We start from the raw sequence: 22,215 nt of genomic DNA on the forward strand, positions 1-22,215 counted from the left end.
TTAATATCGGCGAGCATGTTTAAATTCTTGCAAACCGCTCATCCAATCAATGTCACGAACAGGACAAGTCCTTGGGTCATTATCATTAGGCGAACACTTGCCACATTTTCCAACTTCATCCAATTCCCTGATGATGTGCTCTCTAGAACAAGAACATTCAATGTCTTAATGGGTGCCTTTCTAGTGAAGTAAATGCATTGCAGTGCCCTTTAAGGTGCCCTTACAATGATCTCAACTTGACTGTTCTCCATGGTTGCCCTTCCTTCCAATGGAAAAAGGGTGCTGTTATGAAGTGCGCGAAAATTAGATGCTGCGACTTGCAATGTGCCCTCTAGGGCATGTTTTCCTAAAGTGTCCCATGACGAAACTAGGGCTGGTGCCAAATACTTTGATAAGATTTTGAATTTAACTCTCAAACCCTGCTTTCAAAACACATTGTATGGCCCCCTAACAAATATTATTTGTGTTTTTTCAAGGGGCCACTAAGTTTTTTTCTCCAATAGATCTATCCTTTAGGTTAGATTATTAGGTTAACTGTATTTGATAGTGAAAGACAAAGTAAATTGTTGCCAACAATAACACAATATAGAAAATAAAATACAGTATTAATTCCCATTGTTACACTGGTGGGGCCCTATGTCGTGCAGGTCCCCTTAAAACAGCCTGAGTCTACCACTGCCTGTGTCCTATCAGTTTTATAACAGCAAAAATGCCCTGAGATAAGTTCTCTAATCGAACCACAGACTGACAGACACACATTCCTGGATTTAGCCTATAGTTCGATATTCTGTTCAATCTGTGTATCTTGAAGATTACTGACAACTGTATAGTCATTTAAAAAGACGTTCCAAGTTTTATTGAAATATCTTTAATTTGTACATTTCTTAGATTATACAAAGTATACATTCACATAACATAAACCACACAAAACTACTGTCATTTTTGTACCACAAGGAAGAGAAAATCGTGCCAGACAACTAGTTTGTTATTTTGTCATTGACGTACCATACAACAATTTTGATTCATATTTGTATTAATCTTTTTTGTTTTTTTGTTGATCTCTAGTATTTCGGAGAAGTCATGTGCTGGTGCAGCAATGTTTGACAGACAAAACTATAGTATGTCTTATTGAAAAGAAAGATCTGCTTTCAGTGCAAGACCAGAGATTGAAATAAATTACGTTCATCAAGTTCTGATTTGAAGACGAGGTCTAGATATTTACATCCTATATTCTCTAGAACCACAAGTTACACACAAGATCAGGCTTCAATTAATTATGAATTACATATGTCCAACACAGAGTGAAATACAATGATAAATATATACAATGCTCAATTTATACATTAAATCTACAAACAAATGAATTATTTGAAAGAGGTGTTTGTGGAAGCAAAATGTAAAATTAGTTACAAATCTGCCAGACAACAAAGTTTGTTGTGAGAATGATGAAACAGAGCCTCCTGCTGGCCTTGTCAAGTCAGTGTAATTGTTCCATTTTAAATTCAGGAAACGAGTGCTGTATTGCTGTAGACAGGGTAACAACTTCAGTGCGTCAGTGCTTTCAGTATTGCTGGGCACCGATTACAGTGTACAAAACGTATTACCAAGGTGCACATTATAAGTTATTTTCACACATAAATACACATATGTACAGTATTCACATAAACCATAGTGTCCAGCAGATAAAATGTCTCTTTCCACCAACTAGACCAGTTTCTCACGGCTTCTCCCAGGTTTTTCGCCAAGGTGAGGATCCACTGAAGGGCCACTGGTCTCAAGGCTGTGCCCCACTAAAGGTGGCTATGGGCAGGCAGAGGAGAGAGCAGAAGGTGGGGTTCAGGGGCTGGATCTGCCCAGGCAACGTCTTGCCCAACCTCCAGTCAGATGAGCTGTCTGGTTTGTAGCACACGGATACCTCACACCTGGGAGAGGAGAGAGAGGGGAGAAGGAGGGATGGGCAAGGGGGGATGGCGACACAGCAGTTAGTGTGTTGAGCGATCAAACGGTTTACCAACACCCTCGATTTAGTCAAGCGTGTGTTTGCATGTGCACACGCGTGTCTGCGCTGTATTCCTATGCGTGTGAGGGCATGTGCACTGTTGGAGAGTCCTGTCCCTTACTTGGTGACACTCTGGAAGATCTTTTTCTCATCCTGGTCCAGACACACAGCGAAGGTGGTGTTGTCGCCTCCGGTGACATGTACCTTGTCCACCTTCACCTCTGTGACACTCAGCTGCTGCAGAGAGTGGAGTTCAGAGTTCATTACCACTACTCCTCGTAAAACATCTTTTTATTCTTTGGCTTTCGAGTCAGTTTAGGGTCACTCGCGCTTACTGTAATTGTGTTGTTTGTCTGTTGTTCCTACTTATTGTTGTTTTGCCCTATTTGATGATTTTGTACAGCACTTTGGTCGGCATTGGCTGTTTTGAAATGTGCTCTAGAAATAAACAGACTTGACTTGACCATGTACCAGTAACCAACCAGAAATTCATGCTGCACTTACACTTGGAACATGCATGCCTATTGCAGGCTGTCATGCTCCTGCACTTTGCATAATGTGTCAACCCTCCGCAGAGCGTTGGTGCTCAAACAAACAAGCGTGTGGCTACGAGTTCAGGCTTTAAAGTGGCTTTTGAATTGGGGCCGCGTTTTGAAGGAGTGTTTTCTCAGACTGTGAGATTGTAGCGATATTACTGCACCCGTCAATTCTCAGTGGCGTTATATATAGACTGCAGATAGCAGAGATGTTGTTTACGAGCGCGCACGCCTCGCTCTGTTTCGACCACAAGCCACGGACGTGAGGCATCACTTCCTGCTCACCTGGTTGTAGCCCTTCTTGGATTTGGAGTTTTGTCTCTTCAGGACTTCCGTCATTGTCAGCTGCAGACACTCCATCTTTGAATCTAAACAGATCAAATGCTTTACAAATCTGGGAAAAGCAGTAGAAGTTACGATTCAAGTACTTTTCCAGATGACTGGAATGGCTGAATTCCGATGGTACATGGAGCAGTTTGGTAATAATATCAGCTCTAGAACGTTAATGTTATTCTTTTGCGACGCTTTAACACAATACCTAGTTCCTCGGGGTTCTTGCAAGCTTTGGTCAAGGTTATGGAGGTGTACTGTTTATCTGCTCTCTTCCACAGACTTCTACCACTGATGACCACCTGTGAGAGAGATAAAGAGAGAGAGGGAGAGAGAGAGTAAGGTTTTGATCCGAAAGATCATGTTTTTGATGGGCATTATGCGTGATACTGATGCAGTTTCATAGAACTGCACCATTCTGGATAGTTGTACAGTCCGAACACAGCAACCTACCCTGTTGTAAACAACTTCCAGCTTTAGAGGCACCGCCTCTCGGTCTCCATCGATCCCAAACCTCTTACGGGCAGCACCTGGAAAGCCAACCACAGTATACAACCCCACAGTCAAGGCACGGCCATGGAGGATATTTCAATCCTTTTGAATTGGCAGGGAATCGAAACGGGACCGAAAAAGGAACCGAGAGGCGGAATGAATGAATCACTGAAACAGAATGAATCACTGAAACAGAGAAGGCAGATGTTCCCTGTTCCGCCTCACATCCTGAGCGGTCTCAAACCCGTGACTGATGCGATGCGTCAGTCTGTTTGGAAAATGCTGATTGGGCTGTTTATTTATGGACTATGGTTGCTAGGACACCCCAAGGGGCAGGACTCACCCATGGCCTTGACGGCCCGCGTTCCGGCGGTGTGCCCCAGCTCCAGGGAGTGGATGAGGACCTCGGTCTTCCTCTCTCCGCCCGCTAACGTCAGCTACAGCCAGGGACAGAAGAGCACCCGTTGAACCGAATGAAGCTTTCACTTCATTCGTAGTGGGGGACATGTTTTTGTGGCGCTAAAATGTCCAATGTCCAAGTGTGTTTAACTGTACATGTATGTGTACGCAAGAAACTGAGAAAGGAAAAAGAGATAGAGAGAGAGAGAGAGAGAAGGACAAACCTCAGCCTGGTAGAGCTGGATTAGTGCAGGGCGGTCGGCATGACGACAGTAATACAGCACCAAATCCACAAGGATGGGCAGGGGCTGTTCATATGAGTTGTCATATGACTCTGACTCCGTCTTGGACGTTTGCTGTAAAACAAATCTAAATTCATTCTGGCATTCCTCTGAAACACAATGCGGTTGTAATCACTGACGCGAGCAAGTCTGACTGTGGTCTACTATCTGTGATGAATGCTTCGCATTATTCGACGCATTCATCTGTGATGAATTAGATGCTTTTACATTTACATTTATTCATTTAGCACACACTCTTACCCAGAGCGACTTACAGTAAGTACAGGGACATTCCCCCGAGGCGAGTAGGGTGAAGTGCCTTAACCAAGGACACAACGTCATTTTGGGGATCAAACCGGGAATCAAACCGGCAACCTTCTGATTAATAGCCCGATTCCCTAACCGCTCAGCCATCTGAGCCCCCCGGTTTTGCATTGCCATTCGTGATTACTAACGTTGTGTGTTATGTGTGATTCGGGATGTGTTTACCTGGCATACCACGCTTGCGGGCAGGTTGAGCAGGCTCAGGGTGTTCCTCTCATACCAGGGATCCAGCATGCCGACGAAGCGGGCGATGTCATTGGTGCTGTCCTCCGTGGACAGGGGATTGAGGTTCTGTACCGACAACAACAACAAATACTATTTTTAGCCTGGCGTGTCCAAATCGTAGTGCTCGAGAACGGCCGTGACGTTTTTCCGACTATTCAAACGACCGTTTTAGGCTAGGTCGGCTCGACCTCCGAACACGCTGTCCGCAGAGCCGTCGAGATTGATTTCCGTGTTCACTGTGCAAAGTTACGCGGTGAGAAACGATCGCCGCTTTTTACGCGTTTTTTTACACAACTTCTCTCGTCACGCCCATTCTATCCACAGACACTAACGTCGTCGGTCCTACTCACGGCTCCTTTCAGCGGACTCCCAGACGGACTGGGGCCCTTCGGCCCCCCGGCCCCCGGCACCACCGCCCCTCCGGCGTTCCCGTCCCTCTTCACCGGCACGAAGTAGAACTGCAGCCTGAAGGCCCTGCTGAGGTGCGGGCACTCGTCCTCCCTCCTCCTCAGGCTGCTGTACGCCCGCGCCACCTTGCCCGCCATGTGGTCGGCGCCGAACACCGCCACCCTCAGCGTCACCTGCTTCCCGTCCTCGTCGCTGCTGAGGATGGGCCTCCGTCTGAAGCACACGTGCCGGAGGGTCTGGTGCCCGGGCTCCGTGCTGCGGAGGTGGACCTGCTGAGGGAGGGAGTTGGAGCGCCGTTTGGACGTGACCGCCAGCAGGTTCCTGGACTCCGGGCTTCCCAGGCTTCTGGCCCGGACCAGGTTGATGTTTTTGGGGGGCTTGCGGGAGAACTGCAGGAAGCGGGGGAACTGCAGGCTGAGCCGGCCTTTGGCGGACTTGGAGTTCTTGCCGTGGGCGGGGAGGGTGGAGGAGGAGGTGGAGGAGGAGGAGCAGTCGTCGGGGTCCTCGAAAAAGTCGCTGTCGACGCCCGAGGCGGTGGAGAGGTAGGAGGGGGCGGAGGACCTGGAGGCCACGGAGACCGTGGAGTACATGGAGTCTTTGGAGGCAGTGGAGAGGGAGGAGACGGTGGACAAGGTGGAGGCCCTGTGGTCCGAGTCGTAACCGTTGGGGATGAAGGACATGGAGTTGTAGTCCTCGAGTCCGCTCTCTTCCTCCTCTCCTTCCTCCAGGTATACCTCGGCCCCGACCTCTTCGTCCTCATCCGGATCGCCCTCCTCTTCCTCCCCCTCTTCGTCCTCCTCCGAGGGGGGGAGTCCGGCTGAATCGTGCTCCTGCTCCAGAATCGTGTTTAGGATGTCTGAAGAACCACAAAGGAAAGTGGAATAGCAAGAGGTGGTTAGGTGAACAATGCCTTTTTGATTCAGTGTGCGAGTGCAACCTTACTGAAAACCCAGGTTTAAAAACCAAGCGTTAGTAAAAGGTATGCAGTCTACCATTCAATCAAGGGTAGGGGTTTTCAGAGTGACATGAAGATACAAATTGACATTCATTTCATCTTTACCAAAGTTGTCAGTGTCCCAGTGAAACATGTAGGACTTGGCTGTGGGCACGGGGAGGGTCTGGAGCATTCCTGTAGAGAGAAGAAACAGAGACACTGAAACAAGACCTAAAAACAAAGCTAACTATCATTCTGGTATCTATGGTTTATAGGGTCATAGGTTAGCTAGAGTAACTGTCTTACCTTCAGACTTCCTCCCATTGGACGCCGGGATGCCAATCATTTCCCTTAGTCCCTCCAGTTCTTGGGTCACGTGACCTCGGCTTTTCTGAGGGCTGGTGGCGGCCGTCTCCAGGATGTCAGTTACCATGGCAAAGATCTCCTCTAGTTCATCCACACTTTTGGCCTGTAGTAGGACGGCAAGAATGCGGTCCAAATTCCATCGAGAACTACAACCACCCTCACATCACAGTTTTACATGGACATAACATGGTCGCTTACTGTGCATTCAAGAATACCTTTTACGACTGTAATTCTGTAAGTCTTTTTCTCCACTATGTCAAGAAGCTTTCTCGGCTGCGGAAGAAGCTAATTATGGGCTAGCTGTACCTGCAGGGCTTGGTGGATGCTGCTGAGGGCGTACTTGGTTCCCATGGCGGCCTGGTAGGCGTGTTTGACCAGGGTGATGTAGACGTCTCTCCGGGAGTGCTGGATGCCGCTCAGCTGCTCCGCCACAGACAGGAAGTCAGCGGGCACCTCGCCGGGGTTCATGAGCAGCACGGTGCTAGAGGGTCCACATAGAGAGAGCACGGTGTCAGGAGGCGAGAGTGTGCGCGTGCGTGGAGTGTGTAGACTATATGTGAGTGCGTGGTCGATAACGGCCACGTGGGGAAACATATTTGATGATGTTGTAGGATGACGGGCCGGCATCCACAGTGCCAGGGTTGTGAATCTTTGTTGGCCACCAGAGGCCCTCGCTGTGTTTTTAATCTGTTCTCTTGAGGGACATATTGTTTTCACCCGTGCCTTGTTTGTTCTGTGTTTTTTTCAGTGGCGTTGGATTCTTAGTTCTGTACTTTGTTTTTCTCACATGCCACAGTGTACATTAGATGCTTTTTGTATGTTTTCTACTTCCAATAAAAGAAGGAAAGACGCATATTTGGAGCATCGGAGGAGTCTGCTTTAGGGTCCACGCTTGCATTCCTGACACACACATACGGGAAGGCTGAAGTGGAGGTGCAAAAGGAAGTTGTGTGCTAAACTTTGAATGAAAGGGGATGTAGACACCCTAGAGGTACTTTCCACAGCCTTTAACGACATGCAAATATCCACTTTACAAAGTCCTAAAAAGAGGAAGATCGAAGCGTTCTCAAAGACAACTTTGTTTGACCCGCTTCGCTTCTTCCAATCTCTTTGCCATCGAAGCACAGTAAGTTATTTAAGGTCTACAAATTCTCTTTTACCAAGAAAGAGAGAAATAGAAGGCGAGGGTGAAAATAGGAGACAGAGATAAGACCCTTTTCAGAAACCAGAAGCTGCACAGGATGTAGCAGGTCCACCTACATTGTCTTTGAGCGATGGCTGGAGGTAGTCAATCCTTGTTCCTCTCTCACCATTCGGTGGAATGATATGCCTGTGCAAAATAAAGTTAGACCCATTCGTCATAATGTTCATCGTGAACTCATACCGAATAAATGGCTTCTCACAGTTAGATAATACATTAATCACTGTACACAGTTCCGTTGATGTAAGTGGTTTATTGATTGGTTGATTGGACTCATGTATGTTCAGCCATTAAGATATTCAATGACTCATTCATTCATTGGTTGTCATGATTTTCTTGACGCATTCAGGGCTTACAGTATAATCCAGTTACCAATTATATTACATGATTATATCATAGTTTTGTTCTCCTTTCCTTCCCAAACATACAAATCATACATCCGTTTCAGAGAACTGTACTTCTATATTTCCGAGCCGCACACAACTGCCGGAACACGCTAAACTCACGTCATTTGTTCCGTTCATTTCAATATTGCGAAACAGTGAATGGATGCTGGATGAATATGTCATCATGTCAGCTCTTCAGCCATATGCATTTCCTATTCCTGTCACTAGGGGGCGGTCTCCGTGACTGACTGGGAGAGCCTTGTTAGTCCGAGCCCTAAACCTCAGGGTTAGGGATGGAGTGAGGCTGGTCTGTCCTCAGTTACCTGGTGCCTTGATTTCCTGGTGCAGGGTGGACAGCAGGCTCTTGCACACGCTGCAGTACGGCTCGGGCCACGTCAGGAAGCAGCGGAACACCTCCACGGCCTCTTTCAGCAGCTCCGTGTCCGCCGGGCAGTAAGGGGTCTGCAAGCACGACCGGGGTTAGAGCGTCCAGCGTGGGGGTCGAGGAGGGTTAGGGTTAGAGCGTCCAGCGTGGGGGTCGAGGAGGGTTAGGGTTAGAGCATCCAGCGTGGGGGTCGAGGAGGGTTAGGGTTAGAGCGTCCAGCGTGGGGGTCGAGGAGGGTTAGGGTTAGAGCGTCCAGCGTGGGGGTCGAGGAGGGTTAGGGTTAGAGCGTCCAGCGTGGGGGTCGAGGAGGGTTAGGGTTAGAGCGTCCAGCGTGGGGGTCGAGGAGGGTTAGAGCGTTCAGCGTGGGGGTCGAGGAGGGTTAGGGTTAGAGCGTCCAGCGTGGGGGTTGAGGAGGGTTAGGGTTAGGGTTAGAGCGTCCAGCGTGGGGGTTGAGGAGGGTTAGGGTTAGGGTTAGAGCGTCCAGCGTGGGGGTTGAGGAGGGTTAGGGTTAGGGTTAGAGCGTCCAGCGTGGGGGTTGAGGAGGGTTAGGGTTAGAGTGTCCAGCGTGGGGGTCGAGGAGGGTTAGAGCGTCCAGCGTGGGGGTCGAGGAGGGTTAGGGTTAGGGTTAGAGCGTCCAGCGTGGGGGTCGAGGAGGGTTAGGGTTAGAGCGTCCAGCGTGGGGGTCGAGGAGGGTTAGGGTTAGAGCGTCCAGCGTGGGGGTCGAGGAGGGTTAGGGTTAGAGCGTCCAGCGTGGGGGTCGAGGAGGGTTAGGGTTAGAGCGTCCAGCGTGGGGGTCGAGGAGGGTTAGGGTTAGAGCGTCCAGCGTGGGGGTCGAGGAGGGTTAGGGTTAGGGTTAGAGCGTCCAGCGTGGGGGTCGAGGAGGGTTAGGGTTAGGGTTAGAGCGTCCAGCGTGGGGGTCGAGGAGGGTTAGGGTTAGGGTTAGAGCGTCCAGCGTGGGGGTCGAGGAGGGTTAGGGTTAGGGTTAGAGCGTCCAGCGTGGGGGTCGAGGAGGGTTAGGGTTAGGGTTAGAGCGTCCAGCGTGGGGGTCGAGGAGGGTTAGGGTTAGGGTTAGAGCGTCCAGCGTGGGGGTCGAGGAGGGTTAGGGTTAGGGTTAGAGCGTCCAGCGTGGGGGTCGAGGAGGGTTAGGGTTAGGGTTAGAGCGTCCAGCGTGGGGGTCGAGGAGGGTTAGGGTTAGGGTTAGAGCGTCCAGCGTGGGGGTCGAGGAGGGTTAGGGTTAGGGTTAGAGCGTCCAGCGTGGGGGTTGAGGAGGGTTAGGGTTAGGGTTAGAGCGTCCAGCGTGGGGGTTGAGGAGGGTTAGGGTTAGGGTTAGAGCGTCCAGCGTGGGGGTTGAGGAGGGTTAGGGTTAGGGTTAGAGCGTCCAGCGTGGGGGTTGAGGAGGGTTAGGGTTAGGGTTAGAGCGTCCAGCGTGGGGGTTGAGGAGGGTTAGGGTTAGGGTTAGAGCGTCCAGCGTGGGGGTCGAGGAGGGTTAGGGTTAGGGTTAGAGCGTCCAGCGTGGGGGTCGAGGAGGGTTAGGGTTAGGGTTAGAGCGTCCAGCGTGGGGGTCGAGGAGGGTTAGGGTTAGAGTGTCCAGCGTGGGGGTCGAGGAGGGTTAGAGCGTCCAGCGTGGGGGTCGAGGAGGGTTAGGGTTAGGGTTAGAGCGTCCAGCGTGGGGGTCGAGGAGGGGGAAGGCAAGTGGGGTGGTGAAAGGCGCAAGGTTGGAGGTGCTGGGGCGAGAAAAGCTAGACATGTGGTGCCACTCGCCGCAGCTCTCTCACTTGATGGGATGTCGTTCTTTCTAAAGCCAAAGGTGCCGACGGCGTTACACGGATAGGGTAGAAATGATCGTTTACATACCTGGAGCAAAGTGGAGGAGAACATGATAGCCAGGGGAGCCACCAGCTCATATTGACATTGCTCCAGAACCTGCACGCAGAGACAACAGGAGCAGGTTCGTTTTGGTTCATGGAACGGTACACGACAACTGCAATGTGACCACAAGGTGTCATAATGCTACATCTCCTGAGTAACCGGTCGGCATGATCTTGTGGCCGTGATGTTTTCATTGTGCGTGAGAGAGAGAGGAAGAGAGAGAGAGTAAGGGAGAGAGAGAGAGAGAGGAAGAGCGAGAGGAAGAGAGAGAGAGAGAGAGAGAGAGAGAGAGAGAGAGAGAGAGAGAGAGAGAGAGAGAGAGAGAGAGAGAGAGAGAGAGAGAGAGAGAGAGAGAGAAGACCCTTGACCTCTTTCGTTCTCCTGATGATTTGTTGAAGGAGGATGAGGAAGTACTCTGGCTCTCTCTTCACCAGTTCCTCCAAACTCCAGCGATTCATAGACTGGCCAGCCGAGCACATCAGGACTGGAACACACACACACACAAACAGACAGTCAAACACCCGTGGAGATTTTCACCAGTGAGTTAAGCATCTGACCATCATCACGTGTTTCAGAACCAACCCTTCAGTGTAACTCATCACTGCCACAACTCTACCTCCACACGTCATAAGGAGACCACATTTTAGATAGGCGTGCCATATCAGACCCATGTCGGTGTGTGTGCATGTGGGGCATTTCAATTGAATGCTAATCCCCCTCCCTTCTTTGGCCCACCATCCATCCCATAATGCCTCGTTTACGCTGCTCTCTATGCCACCACTTCCTTCACTACAAGTGTCAACTTTTAGACTTCCTCCTGCATGCAAAATAACAGCACCCCGCCAGTCTACTTGCGACAACAACACGCTCCAACGTGCCCGTTGTCTTCACACAGAACGTTCCGGCCCCTCCTCGAGGTGAGAAAAACAAGTCGGCGCCGTGCAACGGTAAACAGTTCTCTCCCAGTCGAGCTGGGTTTCACGAGTTCACATTTCAGGTCATGTGGATGCTGTGCTCCCACTTTGTAGTGTTAAGGAAAAATTCTAGCGGCACTGTGTAGATTTGAATAGTCAAGAGATGTGGTTTTAATACAATTTATTTGGACTATACAATTACGTAATATTAAACAAAGCTTTGCTGATCAGTCATAACGAAGGAGGTGCTAGCCACAGGTCGTTCGCCAGAGTGATAAAGAACAATCATAAAGCTTGTGCTTTTATACACTTAAAACAGATCCCCTAATAAATGTTCAATTCATCAATGCAGTGGTTTCTGTGATTGGCTAACACTGGTCAGTGACAGTTAAGACAATATAACCCCCCAGGTCAAGATACCAAAGTCTTTTGATGTCACGGCTCTTTCTCTAAATGAGGACAGTAAAGATACCCTTAATGAAACACAAACAGGACACAGGACACAATCTCCTCGGCCAAAAGGTCAGGGCTGCTAGATCAACTGATCCATCTATCCATCTCCCTTTAGGCCACAGAACTCAAACATCCCCCAACCTCCGTGCCCCTAGCTTCTCAATCAGGCATCATAAACCAACACCATAAATACCTTAAGACCAACTGCAACATCCATTTGTTTAAACACAACCTCAGTCTATTAAAAATACATTCTTAGTAACTATATCAAAAAATGCCATCACAGTAGTCACAGAACAAGAGAGATATCACCTCACCGGTGGTCGATCGCATGGATGTTACATCGATACGTGAGTCGCTGCGCATCTAAAACGATGATCCGTGAAAACATCTTAGGAAGGCGTTTTTTTTTTTACTTTTGACCATAGCCAAGAAGATTTGTACACATCTAGTCATGCCAGTTAGGACAGAACCCCAACATACTGTATATATACAACTGTATATAGCCAGAATGGGTTAATATAACACACTGAACGCCGTGTGACTGATACTCTGTATTTGATCCAGTGTTCATGGGGGTGAGCGGGGCTGTACGAGGGTACCTGGGGTTGCCATCTCTTACCGTTCCAGGTAGGCGCCGCTGTGGGGCTGTTCCTGAGGCCGTCCAGGCACCGGTTGAAAGCGTGCTGGATCCTGTCCTCTGTACATGAGGTGTACTGCATCTTCGTCCTCGGGCCCTGGGGAGGGTAAAACCCAAAAAAGCACCAGCATGTAACTCACCGTGGCGATCGTCGAGGTTGCGTCGTGCGTACACACGCCACGCTGGCGCGTACGCTCGAGCACCGCGTGCTCCCACACAGGCAAACACGCCACGCGAAGACACATGCGTGTACACACACACACGCGCGGGAAATCCCCCTCCACACGCCTTTACATGCACTCATCCCTTCCTTTTGATCGGTTCCATCAGTGCATGAACAGCTCACTCTGGGATCAAGGAAGTAAACACCCATCCAGTTTTGCATTTGGGTGATATGCCAGGTATGACATATCTTCCTATTGTTCCTCGAAAAGCTAGACAGCCTGAGGACTATATCATTTCCCTGGAACAAGGATATCTGAAACCAGTTTGTCAATCTCCCTGCAAATAGGCCTGGTGTCTGTCATCCACAGCATGTCCAACATAGCCACTTGGCCCAAAAAACACAAGCATGGAACTAAATGAGATTCTTAGATTGTTTAGTTCTTAGGAATAGTCAAACTTCTGTACCTTTACATAATTTAAGATTCGTATGTGTTTAGTGTTTGCACCTCCCTGCCACAGTAAATTCCGTGTTTGTATAACATACATGGCGAATAAACCGAATTCTGATTCTGATTCTGATCACGTTAAGAGGCTGCAGAATGTGGGGCAACCCATTTTGCTACAGTATAAACCACAGATACTAGCGGTTATAAAATCAGGTCATCTGAATTCACGGCATGATTCCCTCAGGTACACACTCAGTCCGGGGCATTGAGAAGAACACTGCCTTCATGTCTTTTTAACACGTTTTACTTGTTTTCAGTTGACGAGTAGCGGGGCATCCCTCCTCCTCTTGTTCAGCACCAGCCAGGTGACAGTCAGGGTTTTTGGTTTCACTCACGGTATGAATGGGTCATCTGTTATGCATGGAGACGCAGCCTCATCAAAAACTCAATCCTTGAAAGGGCAAGTTCTAACTGTCTGCCTACAGCATCTCTGATCAGTCCCTACAAACACGGTGTGACAGAATAAAGTGATCAAATTAAACAGAAATCACACCCATCCACACACCGGTAAAGAATGTTGATGACCTCAGTCAAAATGACACTGTTTATAGCTGTATCTTCTAGGAACAGTACAGTTAATACTGTCTGTCTTAAAATAGTAGTTCTTTATTTGCAATAGCTATGTTACTTCACCGCTATGCTATGGTACAACCAGTGTAAAGTATGTTGGCAGCAGATTGACCTTGATAAACTGAAGGAAGTGAAAACGAATTGAGACTGTATCCCCTGATGCAGAACGAAAGTCTTTACCGCCAAATTGTGAAAACATGTTTGATCCATTAACAGAAGAACACCATACAATATATCCTTTCCAGTGTTACTAACATAGGTCGCTTGCTACATGTAATAACGTGATGTTGTTTCTTGCCCCATGTTGGGATTATATGTTAGCACTGGTTGTGGCATTATTTGGGAAATGTTTTCGTTCAACTTCCTTGTGTTATGGTCAAAACCCAAAATAAGGGCATTTCCATGTACGTGCACAGCTGCCCCTCTCAATAAGAGCTTTTGTAAACAGCACACAGGTAAAAAAAGTATGTTTTTTTTCTTCACGTCAGCAGCAGTCGAAAAGTGTTCAGACTGTTTTCTGACCTCATTAAACTTCATAACACTCTAGGCCTGACCTTGTCTGTCTCATCAGACTGATTAAGATCTCAGGTCCTTCTAACTCAATGAAAAATCCCCGTTTTCAAATAAGCTGCTTTTAAGTAGGGTAAACATATCATTGTAAATGACTCACAAAACAACAAACAAATGTCAGTGATGATGAGTGTCAACCACACGTTAGATAAGCTTTATGCTTAGCGAAAGTGTGAAAGATCAAGGCCGTACTCCAGAAATGGTCAGAAATCGAACACTTTGTTATCTTTCTAAGATATGTGATGATGCCATGAAACGTAGCAATACCATGTCTTTTGGTTTCCACTTTGATTACGTTGCGCAACTGTTGAGACAGTCTTGAGAACCTTTTCCATCCCAAATCGCACAAATGTGATTCTTATCCGTGCCTTTCCCTGTAGGAGAAGACCCTGCATGTGACCCATATCCATCCAAGATCAATGCCTGGGCTCGACGCGAGCTCCACAAACCTCTTCCCAGTGCTGCGTTCAAGTCGGACCCGCACCAGACTTCACTTGAACGCTCTCTATGCTACTGCTGATAGCCTCGTCATCTGCTGAAGGGCTCCTATATTTAGTCTCACAGGGGGGACTTTTGTCTATGCTGGCTGGCGGACGGGAAGCTGTCATTGTGTGCAGATGGGACTTGGGAGAGGGGGGTCGGGGGGGGGCTGTTGGGGTGAGAGGCGGATGGGGAAATCAAGGTTTGCCCCCTGGGTTTCGGAGGGGGGGGGGGGGGCTTCCCCGTGGACTGGAAGACCGCAAGGGGAACTGAGAGAGGAAGAGCATGAGGCGAAAGGCCCAGGCCAGAGCAGAGGCTACCATCCTCTGTTGCTCCCCTCCCGTAGCACGGGTGGGGCACTGCGCTCCTCACCGCAACGACAATGGCAAACGGCCCCCCCGCGTAAACAACACGTGGACGTGCCCCCTCCCCCCCCTGTTCCCCTCCACCGTCTCAGAAAGGCGTATTGTCCCCCCAACTCCACCCCCTGAGGTGTCCTGGGGGCTAAGGTGAATACGTGTAGGAGTTGGCGTTTGATGCCAGCACTAATGACCCCGGTCATTGTGGGACATCACCGTGCTGGCTGCGTGCCAGGTAGAAGTGGAAGGAACTAATAATTCAGGGGTGTTATGATGGCCGGCATCCAAAACAAGGTCACTTGTTCACCTAAGGGGTAATAAAAGTAACTCTTATGACCTTATTGAGTGAAACCTTGGTGAATCATAAGCAGTGGCTCACTTCGGTCGGCGGGAAGCTTTTAAGGAAGATTTACGGAAAACTCACTGAGTTGCATTCAGACCGTTAATACTTTAGGAGATTTGAAGCAAGATTTGAAGAGTGAAAGATGATATTTTGTCCCTCCGTAACCTAAATAATGCTAAACGCAAAATACTTCTTTCTTCGAAAAGGTTGGAGTTGGACATGTTGTTTATGCAGCCAGTGTTGCAATCGCAGGAGAGGATGTATGATCTTGCTCTCAGTGTCAACAAGGTCACTTCCACATTTTCAGCTGTTGCAACTGGGGTGGGGGTGTGGGGGGTTAACCATTTTGAGACAGCTGACTAATATATATATTTTTTTACATCTGTCAAGGCAAGCTTTGTCTCAAACCACAGTCTGAGAGCATACTAGAGTCTGGACAAGACTGGCCAGCACACTTAGTGATTACACATCTAAAACGCTAAAGAGGAACGTTTGAGAGAACCACTTGACCTTATATGTAAGCATGTATACAGCTTCATCGGTTGACATAAATCCTGCCATAAAGCCAACCTTATTTTGTCATCACAGTCCCGTTATATCAAATCAGCCAGAGCTAGAGATCTCCAGATCTCTGTGGGTTCACTTGTAGTCTCTCAGACATGATCTCATCTCCTCTCCTCTCTTCTCCACCCCACCCCTCCCCTCCTCCCCCCTCCTCTCCTCTCTTCTCCACCCCACCCCTCCCCTCCTCCCCCCTCCTCTCCTCTCCTCTCCCCTCCCTTGCCCTCCTCTCCTCACTTCTTTTTAGGGAAGCAAACACTCTAGACATTTTTAAAAGACAGCTTAAAACCTACCTTTTTACCGAAGCATTTAAGTAATTTTATCTCAAAAGGGTTTTCCTACTTTTATTAATTATATTATTGTTACTTTTAAGATGCATGTTTAAAGTTGGTTTCTCTCTTGAACAGAGATCTTATTGGGATTTTTATTTTTGTTTGAATTGTTTATCACTTGTATTATTGTTTTTATTGATTTTATGTAAAGCACCTTGAGCTGCAATTCTTGTATGAAATGTGCTATATAAATGAAGTCTTACTTACTTACTTACTTCTTGCCCCTAATCACATTTCCAACAACTCCCAAACAGGAAGATTGCTCCCCTGCTCCGTTAAGGAAACAGGTGCCTCTCCATTGTTGTGGTGTGATCAGCCTCTCAGATAGACTCCCACAGACCAGAGGGGGGGGATGTGTGCATACGTGTATGTGTGTGTGTGTGTGTGCATACGTGTGTGCATATGTGTGTGCATACGTGTGTGTGTGTGTGTGTGTATGTGTGTGTGCATACGTGTGTGCATACGTGTGTGTGTGTGTGTATGTGTGTGTGTCCGTATGTCTGTGTGTGTTTATGAACGCATGTGTTGCATGTGACACCTCATTGTCCCCCCACCACCACCTTCATGGTGTCCCACGTCCAATCCTCGTCTGTAGCCCCCCCTCCCCCCGTTCATTCTCTCCCATGGAAGACCGCATGAGAACCTCTTCTGGTTTTAGGAAATAACATCAGTTGAACAATAAAGCGTCCACAGTAACTGAGTGCTTCCCTTTTGTCAGACCTGCTGCCGGTCAGTGAGGGAAGTCTTTCTCACAGAGGGCCAGACAGGTACAGTAGATACAGTCCACAGAGAAGTGCTCTATGAAGGTTAGAAAACAATAGGGTGTCAGGGGCATGTCTGCTGAGGTTTGGCTCTCATTCAGATTCTCTCTTCTTATGATGCAACTGCATGTGTTTTCCTTTTGTATGTACTCTTCTGAATCATTGCTCGATGTCTTTTCATATTAAAACTGAATGAGCTCCAGTCCAATTTCCTCCACTGAGATCTTTGGAAGGTAATTACTGTAAGCAAAAGTTTACGCTTTGCATTGCAATGGTTTGATTACTTTGTTTTTTTTGCTAGTACGGTACTATGAACTCCAAACTGGATCTACAAGTTACAGTAACATGATGTACTGTATGGGTCCAGCTATGTACATAATGATACTTTCGATCTTGCACTGCTCATGAAGACCAAATATAGGAATCCCTCAAGACATCAAGCTCACAATGAAGACACAACGCACCGCTGTAATCTCCAGCCTGTGTATTACTGCAGCATTAGAGTACTACAGTTTTTCTGAATTGCTAAAACACTAAAACCCATTGGCTGAACAAAGTTCTCAGTTGCCTGAACTCATGTAGCTAATTGTGCAGTCTGTTGTCAATACCTTAAACCATTTCACATGGTAAAACACAATTTGCAGATCTCACATAGACTTTTCAGCAAAACTCTAAACACATTCTCATTCTCAAAACACATTCTGCACTCTAATGCACATGTCATCCATACTGGTAAACACAAATGGCAACAATCAAATACAAATAGAGAAAACATGTAATTGACAAAACACAACCACTCAAAATTGATTTCACTTGTTTCAAATGATGTGACACAACCAATATAAGCCAGTTCAGAGAGCAAACAGGTTGTTGAAGGTGGGAAAATATTGCTTGTGATGTCGACAAAGTGCTCTGGCCTGACCCAGCCCAAAGACAAGAAGAAGCACATTGATCACATGTTTACTCCTTAGATTGTTGTCCCTTTTACTGTAGTATTGTATACTGTAGTACAGTGCATTGTAGGCTGTATACTGTACAATGAACAAATTGTATGGCCCTGAACATTGTGCTTTCCATTTGTTACAGTAACAGTACTGACTGCTCAATAGATTTTGACTGGTTGCAGGTTCATATCAACAAAGAACAAGAGTGAGTTGTGAGTAGTGAGATGCAGGGTACAGTACTGTATAGGGGTACAAGGAGGAGAAAGAACAAAAAAAAATTGCAAAGAGCAAAGCAGAGTAGTAATTTCTGATACATTTTGAGCTACTATGATATAACATGTTGTCGTTCATCAAAAGACAATGACGGATAAATATGAAATTTTTTAGGTTACGTAAAAATGATCTTCTCCTTGAGAACTATATGTTTTGAACAATGTGTTTTCAATTTTATTGTGTATTGTTTACTGACTGCTTGATAGTGTATATAATTTTGATCACTTTGTTTATGATTTGAGAGCAGTGTTTGATTTTGAGCACAGGTAAATCTGTTTTGAGGCGAAAGCTTGATTTTGAGCACAGGTAAAACTGTTTTGAGGCGAAAGTTTCATTTTGCAAGAGGATTCAGAGGTTTTGTAAATAGTGCTTGAAGATGAGGTTTTGTGTTTACAGTTTTGAGAAAATGGGTAACTGTTTCAAGAATGTGTTTTAGCAATTGTGAAAAACTAATACTGGTCAAATGTATTCTGTGGATTGTGACAGACAGAAGGGAAATGGAACAGGTGTCAAGACTGTGTGTGCATGTGTGTGAAAGAGAGAGAGACAAAGAAAGAGAGCGCAGCAGAGAGAGAGAGAGAGAGAGAGAGAGAGAGATAGGGTGGGAGAAAGAGAGAGAGAACGAGAGAGAGATAGAGATTGAGTGGGAGAGAGTTGAGAAAAGGTGAAAACGTAGATTCCGTAGATAAGGCCTGCACGTAACAGCAAGCAAACAGGAAGAGGCTGTGAATCAAGTTGCAAGAGACCTGTGACAGTTATCAACACCGTCTGACAAACATGGGTGTCACTGTTGTCAGTTTCAGTTGTTCAACCTCTAACGACCTGAATGGGAAGACTCTGAGTATTTGATCGATCTGTCTGACAACCAGATCAAAGCCTATCTCATCCCATGCATTCAATCCTTAGACACTCAGAAGCTCAAACCAACAATCCTTGGAAGGAGTCATGAAGCCATAGTGGTGATTGCATGACAGGTTCATGGCTAACGGCATGCAGATGCAGAAGTTGTGTCTCACTGTCAGTGACTGATCAGGAAGAGAAACACGTCATCTCTGTGACAGGCTCCCAGTCCCCCATCTCCATTGGATGACTATGCTGCCAATCATCCAAGCGTCACCAAGGTGATGGCTTACTGTTGATTGCATGTGTCAAAACACCTTATGGGTCATCACCGTAATCATGTCCATCGTCAGACACACACACGTACACACACTGGCCACAGAGCTGTGTGTGTATGTGTGTGTGTGTGTGTGTGTGTGTAGGGTTATGGAGCTGCCCTACAGGAGTGTTTCAGCACATTGACTTCTTTGGGCACAGACACTATAGAACTGTGTCACTGCCACATCATAACATCAGCCCGATTACGTATTTGCAACCGTGTTGTCTTTACGATTGTATCATCAAATTGCATCTGGCGAGTTCTCTAAAATGATGCTTGTTTGGGGTGAGGGGTGACAACATCTCCCCTCCTCTCTGCCTTTTTCATTTGGACTTTGATGCTGTGCATCACACATGCACACCGAGTTAGGATGGCATGTGAATGGTTCATACGGTCAGCATATCTCATTTGACTTCCTGGTGTTTGATGTTGTTATCATTTAAGGGTAATTTGCTAATCAAATAACATCTCTGTTCAACCACGGCTTAACCAGGTCAGTTATGAGAGACACCCATCCATGCATCGCCTCAATTTCCCTGACAACCAAGTTCAAACCTTTTTCAAACATATTTGGGTTTAGGTGTACGATTGTTCAGTAGTTCTGCTTGATGGCTGGATTGTGTTTGAATTACAATACAATACAAGTCTATGACATAAGTGACCATACGCCTTTGTCATCAGGGAGTAACAAAGGGTCCCTGTCAAATAAACTCTTTCTCAACATCCTCTGGCCTTTACAACAGCCAGCCACATGACAGTGACACACAGATTCTAGAGGATAGAGGAAACTTGATGGAGTTTGTTCCAAAGATAGCTACAGTTGGATTAGTTCCCCTCGCAGATCTACGGAAGGATGTGTCTGTAAGTGTGTTGTTTTGGGTTTACTGTTACCCTGACTACCGAACGTATCTAGCTGTGGTTGTTAAAAACACTCATGCAATCCATATGCAACACAGGACAACAACTGACTATGCAAATGATATCCAAGATCAGATCTCCAGTGCTGTTGACCACATACCGGCAGTACTGCAAAAACACCCTTCAAGGGTCAGATTCTAAATGTTCAACCATTTCCCACAAAAATTCTAAATCCTGTCTGCATCCAGTCATATCAACGTAACAATTCTACAACATCCCAAATCAGTTCTAGGTCTGGTTCAAGCCCGCATAAAAAGCCCCACGTTTCACTTCAGGAAAACAACGTTCAATCCGCCTACCTGGCTTTACGATCCAACATCCATAGCCTCTTGGCGTCTCTCTCTGAGTGCGAGCGGTGGCTCTCTGAATATCGAATCCATTCATTCATGAGAGAAAAGAAGGAAGCGCTGGCAAGACCACATCCTTCAGCAGTGCCGTGCTACGAAAGACTGACAGTTGCAGTTGCAGTGCACACCCCTAGAGAGAGGACTGAAGGAGCAACCACAGACGGAGCAGGAGCAATGGTGGTTGATCTGCACTCGCTGCCGTACACTCACGCAGGACAAACAGGAAGCGGACGAAAGAAGTGCATGTGAGCACAATGAGGAAGAGACAAGCTTGTGTGCGTGTGCGTGTGCGCGCGTGTTGATACAGGGGTGGTGGGAAGTTGTGTGTGCATGTGTGTGGAGGGCGTTGTGTGCGTTGGTGGGTGGGTGTTTGTATGTGTGTGTGTGGGTGTGTGTGTGAGATGGAGTGGGGATGTGGGCTTCCAGAAGGAAGTCATCTGTCTCACTTGTTTGTTTTCATTCAATATTCCTGAGTTCAGAAGTGTTACATTGTTTTGGCTGTCACGACTGTGTTCTCTGTGACAACTGGCTTTCTATTTCAGTGTATTTGGCACCTTAATATTTTCATATACAATAACTATTTTGTAAAATATCATAGGGGCCCACTTAAAGACAAACAACGAACTAATCTCAAACTTGTCATAACACTAATCCACCTTCTTTTAGCATGAGATCATTGTCCTTACATTTCCTAGCACTTCAATTCTGAGTCCGGTTGTCCAAATATATTATGTCTGTTTGTTTGTGACACATGAGCCTAATGCATCAGACCCCATTTCAGCAGTTCCTTAACCTTCTCTGCTCACTCAATTCAGTCAGAGCAAAACTAATCCATCCACTTCCCCCTGGAGGTAATTTGACTATGATTTGCATTTTCTGTATTACTGTAAATCCCCATTTTTTCACTCTCTCTATTTACCTATCTCTTTCTTTCTCTCTTTCTCCCCACCCCCACCCATGTACTCTTAGGTTCTCCTTTTCTCACTGTGACTGGAGGTCCTGATTAAAAAGCAGTAACACACCATTAGGATGAGAACAGAAGAGAATACAAAATTAAAGTTCACGCATTGCTCTGGGCATATTGTTCTTATAGGTCAATGACACAATGGGGTAAACTATTGGCAAAAAAAGCCTCAAAAGCTAGACATATAGAGATAGAAAAGGAATAGGAATACAATTATTAAGGGATATAATCTTAAAACCCTTTATTAGACTATTCCAGTATTTTTGCAACTCAATGATCAGACAATAATAATAGAACTAGAGAGGGTACAATTTCTGGGGAAATTGTGGGGTGTGCTTGTGTCGGTTGCAGATGGGTCGTTTTTTTTTTACTGACATTTTACAACTGATATAACTGTAGATTTTATATAAAAATGCATACTTATTATTTATGAACATTTGCATAGAACATCATTTACAATTAGTAGCCTCACATAGTTGAAAAGTTCCATCAAAACGAAGAAATTGGGAAATCCTGTTTAATAATGGTCTTAACCTCTATGACTTACCCGTCCCTTAAGTTTTCCGCTTGTAGTGATATTTTCATGCATGTAGCCTGCTCATTGCATTCATTCCTTAATAAAGAACCCCCTTTGAACCAAGCTGATTCTAACAACGCTGTATCTCAGATGGATTCGCAACTTAAACAGTATCATCTGCTAACGGAAAATATGCCCTCCAAAACGTAAATCATTATTCTTGACATGTATTTAGGGGAAAATGGCTAATTCAAAACAAGATTACTGTAAGTGTTCATTGTCAGTAAGATTAGAACGCAAAATG

General features: G+C 46.6%; 1 protein-coding gene across 2 annotated transcripts; it reads right to left on the reverse strand.

The window, feature by feature from the left end:
* Positions 1–829: 829 nt before the first annotated feature.
* Positions 830–20,588, reverse strand: pik3r5 (phosphoinositide-3-kinase, regulatory subunit 5). 2 transcript variants are annotated; one of them, XM_062448341.1, is made up of 18 exons: positions 20,383–20,588; positions 12,125–12,239; positions 10,504–10,619; positions 10,121–10,189; positions 8,205–8,343; positions 7,555–7,624; positions 6,601–6,775; positions 6,235–6,397; positions 6,055–6,123; positions 4,937–5,850; positions 4,527–4,652; positions 3,981–4,112; positions 3,701–3,794; positions 3,319–3,395; positions 3,074–3,167; positions 2,821–2,903; positions 2,121–2,233; positions 830–1,922 (listed from the first exon to the last, which is right to left on the reverse strand). In XM_062448341.1, exons 2-18 carry the CDS (start codon positions 12,222–12,224, stop codon positions 1,775–1,777), a joined length of 2,682 nt encoding a protein of 893 aa, XP_062304325.1. In that variant the 5' UTR covers positions 12,225–12,239; positions 20,383–20,588; the 3' UTR covers positions 830–1,774. The 2 variants fall into 2 exon arrangements, with proteins under 2 accessions (XP_062304325.1, XP_062304324.1); XM_062448340.1 differs by having other exon boundaries at positions 2,121–2,236; positions 20,383–20,587.
* Between the last annotated feature and the right edge of the window lie 1,627 nt (positions 20,589–22,215).

The sequence above is a fragment of the Osmerus eperlanus genome, chromosome 22 (genome assembly GCF_963692335.1).
Source record: "Osmerus eperlanus chromosome 22, fOsmEpe2.1, whole genome shotgun sequence".
NCBI lineage: Eukaryota > Metazoa > Chordata > Actinopteri > Osmeriformes > Osmeridae > Osmerus > Osmerus eperlanus.

Bases quoted from the DNA above. Each gene is read 5' to 3' on its own strand.
- pik3r5 (XM_062448340.1), bottom strand. From the start codon at position 12,224: ATGCAGTACACCTCATGTACAGAGGACAGGATCCAGCACGCTTTCAAC. The intron at 8,344-10,120 runs GTATGTAAACGA...TCGTGCTTGCAG, and splicing joins TCTCCTCCACTTTGCTCCAG to ACCCCTTACTGCCCGGCGGA. The intron at 6,776-7,554 runs GTAGGTGGACCT...TGGACCCTCTAG, and splicing joins AGCCATCGCTCAAAGACAAT to CACCGTGCTGCTCATGAACC.